General features: G+C 43.1%; 1 protein-coding gene across 1 annotated transcript in view; it reads left to right on the forward strand.

The window, feature by feature from the left end:
- The window catches only part of LOC139575304 (SH3 and multiple ankyrin repeat domains protein 2-like), a 182,972-nt gene extending 173,579 nt beyond the window's left edge, over positions 1-9,393 (forward strand). Inside the window, exon 22 of the mRNA XM_071400252.1 lies at positions 4,691-9,393. Within this exon, the coding sequence (XP_071256353.1) occupies positions 4,691-5,234 (544 nt within the window). The 3' untranslated portion in view covers positions 5,235-9,393. The remainder of the gene's footprint in view (positions 1-4,690) is intronic.
- Positions 9,394-18,365: the final 8,972 nt, after the last annotated feature.

An 18,365-nucleotide genomic window follows, 5' to 3' on the forward strand; every position in this document is an offset into this window, starting at 1 on the left:
CTTTTTTTAATATTTTCAGTGATATTGTTATTAACAAACACCTCCCATAAAGAAAATTAGAATTTAGAAACAGGTTCAGCAGAGTTACTCCACCTCAAGAATTGCATTTGACGAAAGGCTCGGCACACGCATACTCAGGCTGACTGACTCTTGTTCAGGCAAATGATAAATAAGTGCACTCAGGCTATCCGGAAGGCCAAAGTTAGTTACTTTAAGGAGCAGTTCTCTCTCTGTGGGTCTAACCCCAAGAAGTTCTGGAAAACGGTTAAAGACCTGGAGAATAAACCTTCCTCCTCACAGCTGCCCCTGTCCTTTAAAATTGATGATGTGGTTGTTACTGACAAGAAGTACATGGCTGAGCTTTTTAAATCACCACTTCATTAAGTCAGGAGTCCTATTTGTCTCAGCCATGCCTCCTTGCCCGTCAAACATTTCCTCATCTCCCACCCCTGCTAACGAGACTAGCCCCGATGCTCCTCCCTCTTTTTCCCCTGCCCCGCTGCAAAGTTTCTCCCTGCAGGCGGTCACTGAGTCCGAGGTGCTAAAGGAGCTCCTTAAACTTGACCCCCAAAAAACATCTGGATCAGATGGTTTAGACCCTTTCTTCTTTAAGGTTGCTGCCCCTATAATCGCCAAGCTTATCTCTGAAGTTTTTAACCTGTATCTCCTCTCTGGGGAGGTTCCCATTGCTTGGAAGGCAGCCACGGTTCGTAATTTATTTAAAGGGGGAGATCAAGCTGATCCTAACTGTTATAGATTTGGCATGGGTCCTGAGATCCTCAAAAGGTTCTACAGCTGCAACATCGAGAGCATCCTGACTGGTTGCATCACTGCCTGGTACGACAATTGCTCGGCCTCCGACCGAAAGGCACTACTTACCTATTGTTCAATTAATACCTTTTTTGCACTATTGGTTAGAGCCTGTAAGTAAGCATTTCACTGTAAGGTCTACCTACACCTGTTGTATTCGGCGCACGTGACAAATAAACTTTGATTTGATTTATAGGCCTATTTCTATTTTGCCCTGTTTCTCAAATGTGCTCGAAACACTTGTCAATAATCAACTGACTGGCTTTCTTGATGTCTATAGTATTCTCTCTGGTATGCAATCCGGTTTCCACTCAGTTTATGGATGTGTCACTGCAACCTTAAAGGTCCTCAATGATGTCACCATTGCCCTTGATTCTAAGCAATGTTGTGCTGCTAGTTTTATTGACTTGGCCAAAGCTATTGATATGGAAGACCATTCCATTCTTGTGAGCCGGCTAAAGAGTATTGGTGTCTCTGAGGGGTCTTTGGCCTGGTTTGCTAACCACCTCTCTCAAAGAGTGCAGTGTATAAAGTCAGAACATCTGCTGTCTCAGCCACTGCCTGTCACCAAGGGTGTACCCCAGGGCTCGATCCTAGGCCCCACGCTCTTCTCAATTTACATCAACAACATAGCTCAGGCAGTAGGAAGCGCTCTCAATCATTTATATGCAGATGATACAGCCTCATACTCAGTTGGCCCCTCCCCGGATTTTGTGTTGAACGCTCTACAACAAATCTTTTTTAGTGTCCAACAAGATTTCTCTGCCCTTAACCTTGTTCTGAACACCTCCAAAACAAACGTTATGTGGTTTGGTAAAAAGAATTCCCCTCACCCCACAGGTGTGATTACTACCTCTAAGGGTTTAGAGCTTGATGTAGTCACCTCATACAAATACTTGGGAGTATGGCTAGACGGTACACTGTCCTTCTCTCAGCACATATCAAAGCTCCAGGCTAAAGTTAAATCTAGACTTGGTTTCCTCTATCGTAATCACTCCTCTTTCACCCCAGCTGCCAAACTAGCCCTGATTCAGATGACCATCCTAACCATGCTAGATTACGGAAGACATAATTTATAGATCGTCAGGTAAGGGTGCTCTCGAGCGGCTTGATGTTCTTTACCATTCGGCCATCTGATTTGCCACCAATGCACCTTATAGGACACATCACTGCACTCTATACTCTTCTGTAAACTGGTCATCTCTGTATACACGTCACAAGACCCACTGGTTGATGCTTATTTATAAAACCCTCTTAGGCCTCACTCCCCCTATCTGAGATATCTGCTGCAGCCCTCATCCTCCACATACAACACCCGTTCTGCCAGTCACATTCTGTTAAAGGTCCCCAAAGCACACACCTCCCTGGGTCGCTCGTTTTTTCAGTTCACTGCAGCTAGCGACTGGAATGAGCTGCAACAAACACTCAAACTGGACAGTTTTATCTCAATCTCTTCATTCAAAGACTCAATCATGGACACTTACTGACTGTTGTGGTTGCTTTGCGTGATGTATTGTTGTCTCTACCTTCTTGCCCTTTGTGCTGTTGTCCGTGCCCAATAATGTTTGTACCCTGTTTTATGCTTCTACCATGTTGTGATGCTGCCATGTTGTGTTGCTACCATGTTGTTGTCATGTTGTGTTGCTACTGTACTGTGTTGTCATGTGTTGCTGCCATGCTATGTTATTGTCTTAGGTCTCTCCTTATGTAGTTTTGTGTTGTCTCTCTTGTCGGGATCTGTGTTTTGTCCCCGCAGGAGGCCTTTTGCCTTTTGGTAGGCCGTCATTGTAAATACGAATTTGTTTTTAACTGACTTGCCTAGTTAAATAATGGTTAAATAAAAAAAATTAAAATGGTTGCCCTTAGTATGAAGATGTAATCCGGAGATCTCTTTAGCTATCATACTCTAATTCCACTGATTTTAAAACTCGATCCTCCAGAAAGTGGAGAGCCACACTTATGCAGCTCCACTATACGATACATTAAAAAAAGCTGCGTTTGACAAGATTACCAGCACAGACTGGCCAGGGGAGCAGGGGAGTATGGGGGTGACCAAGAACCAAATGGTCACTCTGAAAAAGCTCCAGAGTTTCTCTGTGGAGATGGGAGAACCTTCCAGAAGGACAACCATCTCTGCAGCACTCCACCAATCAGGCCTGGTAGAGTAGCCAGACGGAAGCCACTCCTCAGTAAAATGCACATGACAGCCCGCTTGGAGTTTGCTAAAAGGCACCTAAATGACTCTCAGACTATGAGACACAAAATTCTCTGGTCTGATGAAACCAAGATTGAACTCTTTGGCCTATATTCCAAGCGTCACGTCTGGAGGAAACCTGGCACCATCCCGACGGTGAAGCGTGCTGGCAGCCTAATGCTGATGTTTTCAGTGGCAGGGACTGGGAGACTAGTCAGTATTGAGGGAAGATAAATGGAGCAAAGTACAGAGAGATCTTTGATGAAAACCTGCTCCAGAGCGCTCAGGACCTTACACTGGGGTGAAGGTTCACCTTCCAACAGGACAACAACACTAAGCACACAGCCAAGACAACACAGCAGTGGATTTGGGACAAGTCTCTGAATGTCCTTGAGTAGCCTAGCCAGAGCCCGGACTTGAACCCGATCTAACATCTCCGGAGAGAGCTGAAAATAGCTGTGCAGCGACGCTCCCCATCCAACCTGACAGAGCTTGAGAGGATCTGCAGAGAAGAATGGGAGAAAATCCCCAAATACAGGTGTGCCAAGCTTGTAGCGTCATACCCAAGAAGACTCAAAGCTATAATTGCTGCCAAAGGTGCTGAATACTTATGTAAATGTGATATTTCAGTTTTTTTTATACACTTGGAAAATTTCTAAAAACCTGTTTTTGCTTTGTCATTATGGTGTATTGTGTGTCGATTGAAGAGGGGGGGGAAACGATTTAGTCCATTTTAGAATAAGGCTGTAACGTAACAAAATGTGGAAAAAGTCGAGAGGTCTGAATACTTTCCGAATGCACTGTAACTAGCTACCAAGAAGCCATTTCAGGCTTTTGATCAAGTTAAAGTAGCTAGCTTGTCTTTCTTAGCTGGCATGCCTGCTGACAAAGTTGATAGACTTTAGGAAAGCAAGCAGTTACTAAATGTACTGAATAAGACTCACATTCCTTTAAATCTTTTACCCAGATTTGAGCAGAGATGCAAAGAAGATGATTTAGTTTCTTTTAAAAAATGCATCAGGAGGAACCAGCTCAAGAGGTATGCTTAAATATGCAGAAAAATAAACATATTTTTGACACAAGAATAATGATTATGGCTCTAGATTGCAGGGGGGAAAAAGCTTTTTCAGGTGTTTAAAAAATGATAAATATGGATAGCCTACTTGTTAAATAGTGGACTGTAAAATACCAGTGAAGTAAAGTAAGGTTTAGGTAAAAATCCACTCACAACACTGCACCCTGGTGGCTCTTTCAAGTATTTCAATAGAATTCTGTGCTTAGATCAGTAAGATACTGAATGTTCATGAACTTCGTGTTTATTTAGAAAGCTCTAGGTGAACCCCACTTCCACACCAAGACTCAGCAGGTTTGCCACACGTCAAGGTCAGCGAACACTAGCCAGGTCTGAACACACACACACACAACCACACACGTATGCTGTAGTGGGGGGATGTGAGTCACATGTGGAGGGGAAGGAGTCTGCTTCTTGGCGGAGGTTTCTATCTGGACAAGTTTCTCTAGGTTGCCATGGTCTTCTTTGGTTGCTATGTTCTGATCATTATGGTCTGGATTAGTTTGGTACAGCCACTCTATACCATAGATCATCACTGTGCCATACATATGTTAGATTCTCATGATCTCTTTTCTCCCTCTCTATTTTCTCTCTCTTTCTCTCTCTCTCTCCAGCTCTCCAGCCACAGGAAGCCAGCGGAACTCCAGCGTGTCTTTCAGCCTGCCCCCCTCCTCCTGCACCCCTCCTTCCAGCCTGCCCCCTCACCTCTGCAGCCCACCAGACACCTCGTCCCTCTCCTCGCCCCCCTGCCCCTCCTCTTTAACCCACTCTTCCTCACCCAGCCTTAGCGACCTTTTCGGCCTGCCCACCCTGCCCATGGAGAGTGTGAGAGGCTTCGGCAGCATGGGTGGTAGCCTTGGTGGAGGGTCCTCGTGCGGTGACTCGCGCTCCCCCTCGCCGCTCACCCTAATGCAGGCCATAGCCACCTCGGGCAAGTCCTTTGCCTCCAAGCCTGTGGAGCTGTGGAGCAAGCTGGACGTGGCCGACTGGCTGGACAGCCTGAATCTGTCGGAGCATAAAGACGCCTTCCTGGACAACGAGATCGAGGGCGCCCACCTGCCTTCGCTGCAGAAAGAAGATATGATTGACCTGGGGGTGACGCGGGTGGGCCACCGCATGAACATCGAGAGGGCCCTCAAAATGCTGCAGGACAGATAAAGCCAGGTGGTGTGGATTTATCTGGAACAGTCTCTCTCCTACCTGTTCTCCTTCTCAGTCTTGGAAAGTCTGGGACGATTTAGGAATCGGCCTCTGACTATTCCCTTCCTGCCTCGCCTCTGTGGCGTGTTTGTGTTTGATCGCTCCCATTCTGCTTCCCGAGTATCAGGGGATGTCGGAAACCTGGAGGAACTGCTGGGAATAGCCTGGAGAAAGGCGGCGTTCCCGAATATAGAATGGAGAAAGAGTGGGTAAAAATCCTGCATCTTTTTAGGGATGCTCATTATACAAAAGACCACACTTTGGAATACTCTTGAAACGTAGCCCTCAAACACGTTGAAATACTGATAGAAATCAGTATTGGAATACTCAATCCTTTTTCAAGCTCCCTCAGTGCGGGTGTTTGAAACCAGCTGAGCTGGTTGGCGCTCCTTTTCTATCTTTGCAAGAGTTTCTTCAGAGAATATTTCTTCACTAGAGTCAAACCGTGGGTTATGTTTATGGGTGGATCTGATGTTGTAGAGACATTTGAAAAACATTAGAAACGAGAGCCTTTGCAGAAATGTTTAGCTGAATCCTAAACCGTATCACTCGCTGCGAGCAAATACACACACACACACACACACACACACACACACACACACACACACACACACACACACACACACACACACACACACACACACACACACACACACACACACACACACACACACACACACACAGATCCGACGATGGCCTTTTCCTGAGAGAGAGAAACATGATGATGTGTTAGTCACTCTAATGCATGGCTGGAGGGGCTCCACTGTAGCAGGCACCACTGTCCCCTTCACATCCCTGTTCACTGTGGACGGTGTGTGTATTTGCATTTTGTCAGAGAAATGTTTGTGATGTACGTGTGTGTGCGCGCGCTGTGGGAGGTTTGTTAAACGTGTTTTAGAAAGACATGAGTGTGAGAGTGCGAGGCCTAGATTCTGTCAGTCTAATCAAGGTGTATATTGCATCTCACATTCCAGTGTTCGAACGTGTAAACAGGGCTCCATGGGATTTATCTTAATGCGACTCCGTGCAGCCAATGGCAATGTCCGTTTTAGGTATAATGCCGGGAGCCGCTTGTGGATTTGACAGCTCTAACACAGTTCCACCTCCGACATCGCAAAAACAACAACAGGATGGCATGAATCTGATAGAATCTAGCCCTAAGTGTTGGCATCATGTGTGTTGTCATCGTCTTCCACACACTTGACAGCGACCCCGACAGGAGTGGGATGCAACCCCCCTACACCCTACCGCCCAACCAACCAATCTCCCTTCAGGCCTATAACAGAAATAATCCACCTATCACAACAACTTGGGGAACACACATTTTTCTGCCATAATATCGCCATCTCTCCTCTTTGTTCAGCCATCTTTAATCATTTCTAATTATTGAGTGATTCCTTTCGCAAATCAAACATTGTTTTCATATTAATACCAGTGTGTGCTGCTGTGGTAAAGGTGAGGGGTGTATTTTCTTTGGTTGACATAATGATTCTCGGCGAGAATTTGAAGACGCCCATTTTGAAAGGATGAGAGCAAAACGGACGTTACTTCGTGATCTCTGTTAACGTAGGACACTGTGGTTGACTGTGTGCTTGTTGTTAGACAGCTCACCTACAGTATACTGTGTAGTGCAGGGGCCAAGAATAATATAATAATATTAATTCACTCAAAACTCAAAGATGTGGGGTCCTGAGTGGCACAGCGGTCTAAGGCACTCCATTTGAATCCAGCCTGCATCACATCCGGCCGTGAGTCCCATAGGGCGGCGCACAATTGGCCCGGCCTTGTCTGGGTTAGGCCGTCATTGTAAATAAGAATTTGTTCTTAAATGACTTGCCTAGTTAAATAAAGTTACATAAAAATATATAGAATAATAATAATAATAATAAATCTACTACCCAGACATTCACACAATCCCCGAAGAGGATTTAAAAATAAAAAAAAAGATTTATAGGAACGTTTACAAAGTTTGTGTATAATCAGTGTTTGCATCACCGATGAATCACAAAATGTCATTATTGACAAGAAGAGGTGTTAATCCTACGTGGTGTTTCCAGAGGGAAGAAAAGAGGTGTGACACAGTAGCACTGACCGAGCAGGCTTTAGATGATGCATTTGGTCCCTGTTCATTTGAGAATGAGAGGGAGAGTCCTCAGTAACACTGCACACTTAAGCGTGCAGGAATAACAATTGTATAAGGCTTGCTTATAAAAAGTTATAACGTATTATTACTACAGGCTTCAAGTAAAGTGTTAGTGAGTAATTTTCTCAACACCAGTGATAAGCTCTCACACCAATGAGCAGGTAGAACAAGCTTATCTTTTAATCAGAGCTCTCATCTGACAGCCAATCAATTGTCTCCATCCCTTTTCATGAAACACCATTACTTCTATGTTAATGTGAGAACTGCTGATAGGCGAGTACCCAGGAAGTGTTTGGTGGCATTGATTTTAAGTAAATGGAATATATTTATTGCTTTGAATGTGTATAAAGGAATGATTTCAAGAAAAGAGTACATCTATAGAAAAATGATATGTATAATATTTCTAAAAGGTTTCAAGAGAGAATTTCTATGAAAGAATATGACCATTGCATCCACCCTCAGAACTTATTCCCTTGTCACTTCATCCCTGTTTTGTGTTTGGATAGTGCCTCAAATAGCGCATTATTCTCTACACAGTGCCCCATTTCTGGCCTTTCTGCCTCTGAACTAGATTAGAACTACCCCATAATGCACTGCAAAGAGAAGTGTGGAAGCCATGTATTCTACTGTACCCAGATTACCTATATATTATAACATATCACTAAAAAGTGAACAGTATGTATGATCATTTGAGACATATCCATGATTCTATCAGTTCCCGGGGATGTTCTATGAACATAACCGTGATTGTTTGGATTGTCTGCAATTTAGGGTCTCCTGTTGGACCCCAAAAAATGCTACCTTGGTGAGATTCCTTTCTCTCGCTCCCTGTCCCTGTGTGCAACTGTATGATGATGAAGGGAAGACAAAGGGATGATAGAAAAAAGGGAATACCAGGCCAACAGAAAGAGAGGACTTGCAGGAGTTATAACGCTGCTATAACCCATTCATTATTTTAAAAGAAACAACAAGAGAGTGACATAGGAAAAAAAGCACAGTATTTTTTATGATTATATAGAATTATATGGAATTTTCTAAAAGACATTTGGAGAAAAATGTTCAACTCTGAAGTGTGGTTTGCCAAAAAGTTTTAAAAAAGAACTTAATATTATCAGATTCATGAGGAAACTAAGAAGCAATATTTTTACTGAATGGATTTCCTTGGTTGTGGTTTTTCCCAGTCTTAAGATGAACTATCATGATATATCATCACCTGTTGATGTTATGAACACTGATAGATGGAGTGGACAGAAGACATTTGTCCAATCAAAATGTATTTTATATACTATCCTCTGGCCATCACCTGCCTATCTTGAATATTGTAATTTTTGACAATTCCATTCACTTAGTCTTTGTATAATGTGTGTATAAATGACTGAAACGCTTTAAATGTATACATAAGCTCACAGTCCACTGGATCGAAAACTGTCCCGATGACACTTTTATGCTCAACTTACATAGACATGTACAAAAAAAGACTAGTTGTGACTGTTGACTTAATGGAGAAAAAAAAACATATCACTAAGCTAATTTATTTGCAGAATCATAGAACTGAGTAGTCGTATTAAGATGCTATACAAACCATCACTGTGTGACTATAAGGCTATGCTACATAAGGACTGGCATGGCTCACTATCATCACTACCATCACAACACAGTTGTTCACTTACCCATCGGCAACTATTTTGATACTTTTGTTATTTTCTCTTTTGGTTTAATTTTTTTATTTATTTTTTATTCTACATAATTACGAAGACGTTTCCGGCTCTTTTGTGTATATTTGTGTTCATGTTCCATATGTTGTAATTCCGCATACTTAGAGTCGACTATCTAATTATCAAAATGAAAAAGAAAGAGAAGTTCCTTGTAACTGCACTCTTCCTTCCCCCCCAAATCCTCAAGACTTCTTGTATGGCAACCAAAAGTTACTGTAAGAAATAAATCTAACATTGCACTATGGTTGTATTAATTTAATTCCTGATGTGCCTATTTTTGTGTTTCAAGCGTCTTGCTTCTTTGGATCCGTCTCGAAGGACCATGAAAAAGAGCGCCACCTCCCACATCAACAACAAGGTATCCCAGTCATGACACCACTGTAATGGGGGTCACGCTGCCGCTGACAGTATACTGTAGCTTCCTTCCTCACGAGCCCTTACTACTACACGTGAACACCCTCTCACTACAAATGAACACCCTGTCGACAACTGCCTTAGCCAGCTAAGCCACCGAAAAGCTAGCGATTAGATGGCACGGGTGGTGGCATTGCAAGCGAGGTCAACCAATTCAACTCAGTTGCACTTGTTAGCAGTTGATTTTACTCTTCAGGAACACAGACCCCAAAGCAAATCAGGGGGAGAAAAATTGGTTTATTCAAAGAGGACAAATCATAGATGTTACGCTGAGAGGTAGATGTTCATTCTCCCCTGTCCTCAGTGATTCCAGAAAATCACATTTTAGGATTTTTAATGAATTTATTTGCAAATTATGGTGGAAAATAAGTATTTGGTCAATAACAAAAGTTTATCTCAATACTTTGTTATATACCCTTCGTTGGCAATGACAGAGGTCAAACGTTTTCTGTAAGTCTCCACAAGGTTTTCACACACTGTTGCTGGTATTTTGGCCCATTCCTCCATGCAGATCTCCTCTAGAGCAGTGATGTTTTGGGGCTGTTGCTGGGCAACACGGACTTTCAACTCCCCCCAAAGATTTTCTATGGGGTTGAGATCTGGAGACTGGCTAGGCCACTCCAGGACCTTGAAATGCTTCTTACGAAGCCACTCCTTCGTTGCCCGGGCGGTGTGTTTGGGATCATTGTCATGCTGAAAGACCCAGCCACGTTTCATCTTCAATGCCCTTGCTGATGGAAGGAGGTTTTCACTCAAAATCTCACGATACATGGCCCCATTCATTCTTTCCTTTACACGGATCAGTCGTCCTGGTCCCTTTGCAGAAAAACAGCCCCAAAGCATGATGTTTCCACCCCCATGCTTCACAGTAGGTATGGTGTTCTTTGGATGCAACTCAGCATTCTTTGTCCTCCAAACATGACGAGTTGAGTTTTTACCAAACAGTTCTATTTTGGTTTCATCTGACCATATGGCATTCTCCCAATCTTCTTCTGGATCATCCAAATGCTCTCTAGCAAACTTCAGACGGGCCTGAACATGTACTGGCTTAAGCAGGGGGACACGTCTGGCACTGCAGGATTTGAGTCCCTGGCGGCGTAGTGTGTTACTGATGGTAGGCTTTGTTACTTTGGTCCCAGCTCTCTGCAGGTCATTCACTAGGTCCCCCCGTGTGGTTCTGGGATTTTTGCTCACCGTTCTTGTGATCATTTTGACCCCACAGGGTGAGATCTTGCGTGAAGCCCCAGATCGAGGGAGATTATCAGTGGTCTTGTATGTCTTCCATTTCCTAATAATTGCTCCCACAGTTGATTTCTTCAAACCAAGCTGCTTACCTATTGCAGATTCAGTCTTCCCAGCCTGGTGCAGGTCTACAATTTGGTTTCTGGTGTCCTTTGACAGCTCTTTGGTCTTGGCCATAGTGGAGTTTGGAGTGTGACTGTTTGAGGTTGTGGACAGGTGTCTTTTATACTGATAACAAGTTCAAACAGGTGCCATTAATACAGGTAACGAGTGGAGGACAGAGGAGCCTCTTAAAGAAGAAGTTACAGGTCTGTGAGAGCCAGAAATCTTGCTTGTTTGTAGGTGACCAAATAGTTATTTTCCACCATAATTTGCAAATAAATTCATAAAAAATCCTACAATGTGATTTTCCGGATTTTTCCCCCTCATTTTGTCTGTCATAGTTGAAGTGTACCTATGATGAAAATTACAGGCCTCTCTCATCTTTTTAAGTGGGAGAACTTGCACAATTGGTGGCTGACTAAATACTTTATTGCCCCACTGTACCTGCCCTATCCAGAATAGCCTACTCTCTCACTTTGACAGTTGGGGCTGCTATACTTTCACCCTCCTCCATGGCTGTTAGCTAGCTACTTACAAATGAATTTGGAGTTTGTTTTTTTACAGTGATAAATACATCAAAATAGCTAGCTAAGTGAATTAAATATCACCAGCTACCTAACTATACAGTATGTGAAGTTGGCTAGATAGCTAGCCGTGTGTCGCTTAGGGCGCCCATTGTGACTCACTTGTGGGCGTGCTGGCAGCATATAACAGCATGTTCGATTGTGCGTCAAAAATTTAGCATAGCAAGTTTGCATGAATGTCTGGTTATTAAATGGGTACATAGTTCAATAGTAATATCCTATAAAACACTCTGGTGACAAACCCACTTTGCTGCGCTGTTTCCAATTGTCCACATTGCTGGAAGAACCTATTCAAGTAAGTAAATACATTCTGAAAATGTTTTTTTAAAACGATGTATTATTAGCTAACTAGCTACAGTGCAGGCTAACTCAAATGAGCTAGCTAGTTGCCAACACAAAACTGGCCCACAATATTCACCCTTCCTGAATTCCCCACAGTCCTGCAGTGTAAATTCAACAAACAGAGTGAAGATTTCCACTCATCGGTCGAAGTGGATGAACCAAATCATCTAAGTTTATACATTGGCACATCATGTGAGTTTGTGTGTGTGTAGTTATGGGATGTGTTATGCTGTAATGGAACACTACATTGATTTGTGAGCTCTGGAGATCCACCTCCGACAGGCAGAAGCAACAATCACGGCGGGTTCGTCGGGTCGTCGGTTCACCCTGGCATTTCCATTCCTCTTCTGACATCAGAACTTGACGAACTGCTCACCATGAGTGATACCACGAGTGGACACAGAATACCAACTGAGATGGAACCCGAGGCAAATTTGGCTTACCAGTGAACCTCAGAGTATTCATCATGAATACTGTGTCTCAGAAGTTTCTGTCCATGAGTGATGCAACCCGAAGAAACATTAAAGACAGAGTTAATGAGTACTTGAGGTGGCGGAGAAAGTCTGGACATGGCCTGCTCTCCCTTATCTAAGAAATGAAGCATACAGTAAATGTAGTCTACAGTAAACATCTCATTGTCCTGTTGGTATTTGGCACACTGCACAGTAGCCTAATAAACATACATTTTGAAACAGTTTTGAAAATAAAATAAAATCTAATTCAATAATATTTCTACCACTGGGGTGATGACATGCACAAATGCATGAGTGATTGATTGATATATATTGAAGTAGTCCTTTAGACCAGTATGTAAGTTACTGTATGTTAAGACAGCTACAGTAAACATGACTAATAGTCCTACAGCTCCATGTCATTTCAATAAAAACCTTGAACCCACCGATCCCTTGAACCCACTATAACAGTAGGCCTACATTAAGATAAATATCATAAAAGACAAAAACTTACTGAGCATTTCATCCACAAAACACCATGAAAGTCTGATGTATGCTATGCATATTAACAGTAGAATAGCCAGGACTCAACGAGTAGCCTACCAATAGCCGCCAGTCTAATAAATCAATTTAATAGACACAATCACAAACAAATCCATTAATATTTTACTTAGGAAGAATATTAAATAAAAAACATGATACTAAGACAAAATAACAGAATAGCATGTTTTAAGATGTATTTCGCTGTGCTATAGTAGCTGAAGGCTACACTGAAAAAAATATTGCTTTGAATTTACTTAATTAAAATGTGTACATCGGTTCCACATAAATGAAACATGTTAGATAAGCACCATTTTTTCTTTTTCAGTTTACTTATTTTCTTTTTGTCAAGCAAATATCATTTGTTCAAGTAAATGCATTGTAATGGAATAGAATCAATTTAACACGATTGGGTTAAGCTAATTTTATTTCAATTAAATGTGTAGCTTCAAATGGATTTGATCATGTTCCCTAAACCTGATCACTACTTAATAATTAACATTATTTTATTGATGATATTACTCATAATTATGTAGAACTTTGTCCATAATTTATATGATGGACAAGGTTCTACATAATTATTCATGTAAGCACAAGATGAAATGCTGCCATTTTCTACCTTAGTGTTTGTATTTACACAAATGAATAGGGAAATAAAAAAGTACATGCTACAGATGTGGAACCAAGGAGCAAAAAAACATTTGCATCAGTGACAATGAAGGCAAAAGGCATGTGTTTCAAAAATTATACTGTCTTTTTTTGTAACGGTTCAGCTCTTTGGAACGACAAATGTCCATTCACTGACATTCTGTGTTCAATGAATTGCACAGGTCTAAATCACAGTGCCGTAGGTTATATATCTGTATTTAAAAATAAAAAAAAGATTTGTCCTAACATTGATTGGGCACTCTCTCTAATGCATTTGTTACAAAATGAGGTAATCTTTCATAAGGAGTAACAGACAAAGAATGAGGTAGGTATGTGTGCATGTTCATTCTTTTGACGAAAAGGACATGCTCATTCTGTTTTGAGTTTTTGTGAACAATCTAACAAGATCAACATAAGTCAAACAGTGTGTGAAACACAACGTACAGTCTGAAACACACAACAAAACAGCTCACTGAAACAGCCCGTTTTAAAATGTAACAGCTTTGTTAGAAAGTTTGTCCCCATTCAGTTCCATAAAAACCTTCCGAAAGACTTCAAAGGTGTTAGCAGAGCTCAGTAGGGTAACTGAGGTTCATGGCATACATGAGGCTGAACAGCATTGCAACAGCAAATGCTACGTTGCCCAGATCCTGCAGCACCTTGACACCTTCAAGGACAAACCCAGTGTCCTCTGGTTCCTCACTCGCGGCACGGTCTTTGATAATGTAGATCCCCACAGTAATGTCCTCAATGGCTGCCTTGGTGGACTCTTCATCCATGCCCTGAACAAGACACAAAGGCAAAACTTGTCAATCATACATCAATGATGTGTTTACAGTTAGCGACTCTAGATTGCAAAAAGTATAGCTCATGAAGCACAAGAGCATGATACAGACATAAAGTCAACTAAATCAAGAATTGCTGGTAATATTTGAACACCGCCTATTACAAGGCTAAAATTAAAAGTGGATCTAACAAAGATTTCCATTCTTTTCAGATTACATTTGAGACATAGCCAATTTGATCACTGTATTCAGCATTCATGCAAAAAAAAAATGGAGTCTATAATCTGAATAATACAATTCTGAATCAAAAAAATTAGAAAGTGCATCTAACCGCAGCCAATGAAATAAGATGGAAGACAGAGGAGATGACACAGTAATAGAATAGCTAGTGATATAATATGATGGTGACACGGAACAGGAGAGGAAGAAAAAGAAAGGAAGGAAACACTTCAATCTATTAACATACCACATATTCCCGAACAAGGTTTTCTGGGTCTTCACCCATATATACACACACACTCCCTTTATGATGCACTCTCGTCCGACATCTATGTTGCTATTCTAAGAAAAGAGAAGAAGGATTTGTTTAATTTGAAGTCAACGTTTGGCGTAGAACCACATATGAATGTCTTTTGAAGCATAAGGAATTCTTACATCAGCCATAGGTGCAATTATTGACGCGAGTCTTCTTCCCAGCTGTCCTCCTCTTTGGAACAACTTCAGGTGGGTATCTGAGTGTATATCAAGTTGAGAAAGATATTTGGACTGGAGTGGGGTTGTGGTGATTCTCTTCAACTCAGCATTGACCTGAAAATAGTAATTAAACAAATTAGATTTTTTTTAAATGCAGAAAGGAAAATATACTGGAGATGATCACACAAGCAGCAAACTAGAGGGTTCCCTATAGGGAGAGAAATAACTAGGCAGTCAGCACAAATGGTAATGACTCTGAATAAGGCTCACTTATGTGGCAAGCTGACGGAAAATAATCTTCTACCTTCACCAACAAATCCCAGATAACATACCCAATAGTAACTTACCCCAATGATTTCAAAGAGCGCATGCCATCTTGCCATGAAGTCCTCTACCATGGGTGCGTCACGGACAACTTCATGTCTCCTGTATACAAACATCTTCTCCATTTTGAACTTCACTGTCTCTTTGTTGTCCCTTGTTCTTCACATCGGACAGTGGAGCTTTCCCGCATGTCCTCGAGGCTCTCTTCTGTTTCTCCTGAGGGATATGTGGGGGAAAAGTTCACTTCTGCTCTCTTTGGCATTTTAACACCATAGGCTGCACTTGACTTCCCTGCAGGTTTGTGCTTCAAGGAGTTTATCGTCACCTTTGGACACCCCAGTCTTCTCAGGCGAGTGCGGTAGTTTCCCAGTTTGTATTTCTAACTGGTTTTCTATCCTCCACACACAGTGAAGGAACACTTCTCAGTCAGATTTTTAGTAACCTCTATTGAGTGGACTTTACTTTGGTGCACAATTAAGGCATTCCAGGTCTTAAATTCATATGGACAGTCAATGCATGTACATGGGTATAGGACAGTGCGGCCGTAATGTGGGTGCTTTAATGCTTTAACTTGTAATGATGCAAAAGTTGGGACCTACTTGACATCAATCCTGAACACCCCTTACACTTCCACATTCACACAACACTGAAAAAAAGAGAACAGAAATACCAGAAGACCTAAAGACTGACATTCGGAATTTTTTTGTTGTTGTCGCTATTAAAACAACCTCTAACAGTACTCACAAACACTATATAGCGTTTGAATGGGTAGACAAAGCAGCACAAATGTAGTAGGCAAACATGGACCTGTAGATACACATTTTGTTCATGAAATTCTTATTTTTTTCATGATGAAATTAAGTGGCCCGGGCCTTACTGAACACCTCCCAGAGGTCCTGTTACTCAGCAGGAATAGCGGAGAGGTCCGGTGCAACTTCCGAGCCCACAGGAAGATGTTCCGGGGAAGGCTGCGTTGACTTTAGGCAATGGGCGTGGCAGAACGGGCTCCAGCCCATGATGGCACCAGCAGTCCAGTCGAGAGATTGTGTTGCTGGAGCCAAGAGAATCCCAATACCACGGGAACCTGAGAAGACTTAATTAGCATGAATTGGATTGCCTCGTTGTGTTTCCCTGACACTCGTGGGTTGATGGGAGGGGTATTGTGGGCGACCCGGCCTATAGAGAGCCCGTCCAGCTCTCTAACATCCATGGGAATGGAGAGTGGCTGAGTGGGGATGCCCAGCTCGGATGACAGGGTAGCGTTCATAAAACTCTCATCTGCCCCAGAGTCGATGAGTAAACAGAGCGATTTTGACTGGTTCCCCAACAGCAGGATGGCATGGAAAGGGGTGCAAGTAAGGGAAGAGGAAAAGTTCTCTGTATGGCTCACCAGAGTACTCATCCCTACTGGTGAGCTTGGTCTTTTAGTGGACAGGAGGACAGAAAATGACCAGTAGTTCAGCAATACAGGCAACTCTTTGTGTGAAGCCGGAGTAGACTTTCGGCTGGGGACAGCCTACCTCTGCCTAGTTGCATCGGCTCGGGAAGAGGTGAATCGGCAGACTTCGGAGACTCTCAAGGGAACTCGGGTAGCCTCAGGTCCTCTCGGCCACGGAGACGTCGGGGACTTCGGGTATGCCTAGGAGGCGAGGTGGAATTGGACCTCCTCTCCCGTAGCCGCCCATCGATCCAGATGGTCATGGCAATGAGCGAGTCGAGATCCGTCGGTATGTCCCGGGCTGCTAGCTCGTCCTTCACTTCCTCCGATAATCTGTGCAGGAAGGTGTCAAACAGCGATTTCGTTTTCCAGACACTTTCAGCTGCCAACGTGCGGAAATCCACCCCATAGTCTGCCACACTGCGGGAGTCTTGCTAAAGCTGGAGTAACTTCCGGGCAGCCTCTCTCCAGGACAATGGAGAATCAAAACCTTCTTCACCTCCGCCACGAACTCCTCCAGACTGAAGCATACTGCCGACTGTTGTTCCCACACGGTCGTAGCCCAGGCGAGGAAGGAGGAGGGCTGCAGCTCGATGATGAGAAAACACTGCGCGAGTAACGCCTGACAGGTTCCCGACTCTCCAGCGAAGCGTTCCGGGGTAGATAAGCGGGGTTCTCGGGAAACCGGGAACTGTTACTGAGGGGGCAAGAGGTTACCGTCGTGGTAGACTGCCTGACAGACAACCCGCAGAATTTCTCCAGCAATGTGTTCAACCCGCAGTCATGGTGTTCGGCCAAGGTCTGGAACCCCTCCGTAAGACCATGAAGCAAATCCTCATGCCTTCCAATGGTGTCTCTTTAGGAGGAGACGGCATTGTGGCTCTGGTCCGAGTCTGCTGGGTCCGTCATGGCCAGTTCGTACTGTCAAGACTCAGGAGAAGACCCAGACAGGTCAAGGGCAGGCAGAGGTCAGTAATCCAGAGCAGAGTCCGAAAGGTACAGAATGGCAGGCAGGCAGGCTCAGGGCAGGCAGAGGTCAGTAATCCGGGGTGGTGTGACAAGGTACAGAACGGCAAGCAGGCTCAGGGTCAGGGCAGGCAGAATGGTAAAAACTGGGAAAACTAGAAAACAGGAACTAGAGAAAGACATGAGCACAAGAAAAACGCGGGTAGGCTTGACCAAACAAAACTGGCAACAGACAAACAGAGAACACAGGTATAAATACACTGGGGATAATGGGGAAGATGGGCGACACCTGGTTGTAGTTATTATAGGAATTGTAGGACTATTTCTCTCTATACCATTTGTATTTCATATACCTTTGACTATTGGATGTTCTTATAGGCACTATAGTATTGCCAGCCTAATCTTGGGAGTTGATAGGCTTGAAGTCATAAACAGCCCAATGCTTGAAGCACAGCGAAGAGCTGCTGGCAAACGCAGGAAAGTGCTGTTTGAATGAATGCTTACGAGCCTGCTGTTGCCTGCCACCGCTGTCAGACTGCTCTATCAAAAATCAAATCATAGACTTAATTATAATATAATAAACACACAGAAATACGAGCCTTAGGTCATTAATATGGTCAAATCCAGAAACTACCATTTTGAAAACAAAACGTTTATTCTTTCAGTGAAATACGGAACCATTCCATATTTTATCTAACGGG

This window comes from Salvelinus alpinus, chromosome 5 (genome assembly GCF_045679555.1).
Source record: "Salvelinus alpinus chromosome 5, SLU_Salpinus.1, whole genome shotgun sequence".
NCBI classification, from domain to species: domain Eukaryota; kingdom Metazoa; phylum Chordata; class Actinopteri; order Salmoniformes; family Salmonidae; genus Salvelinus; species Salvelinus alpinus.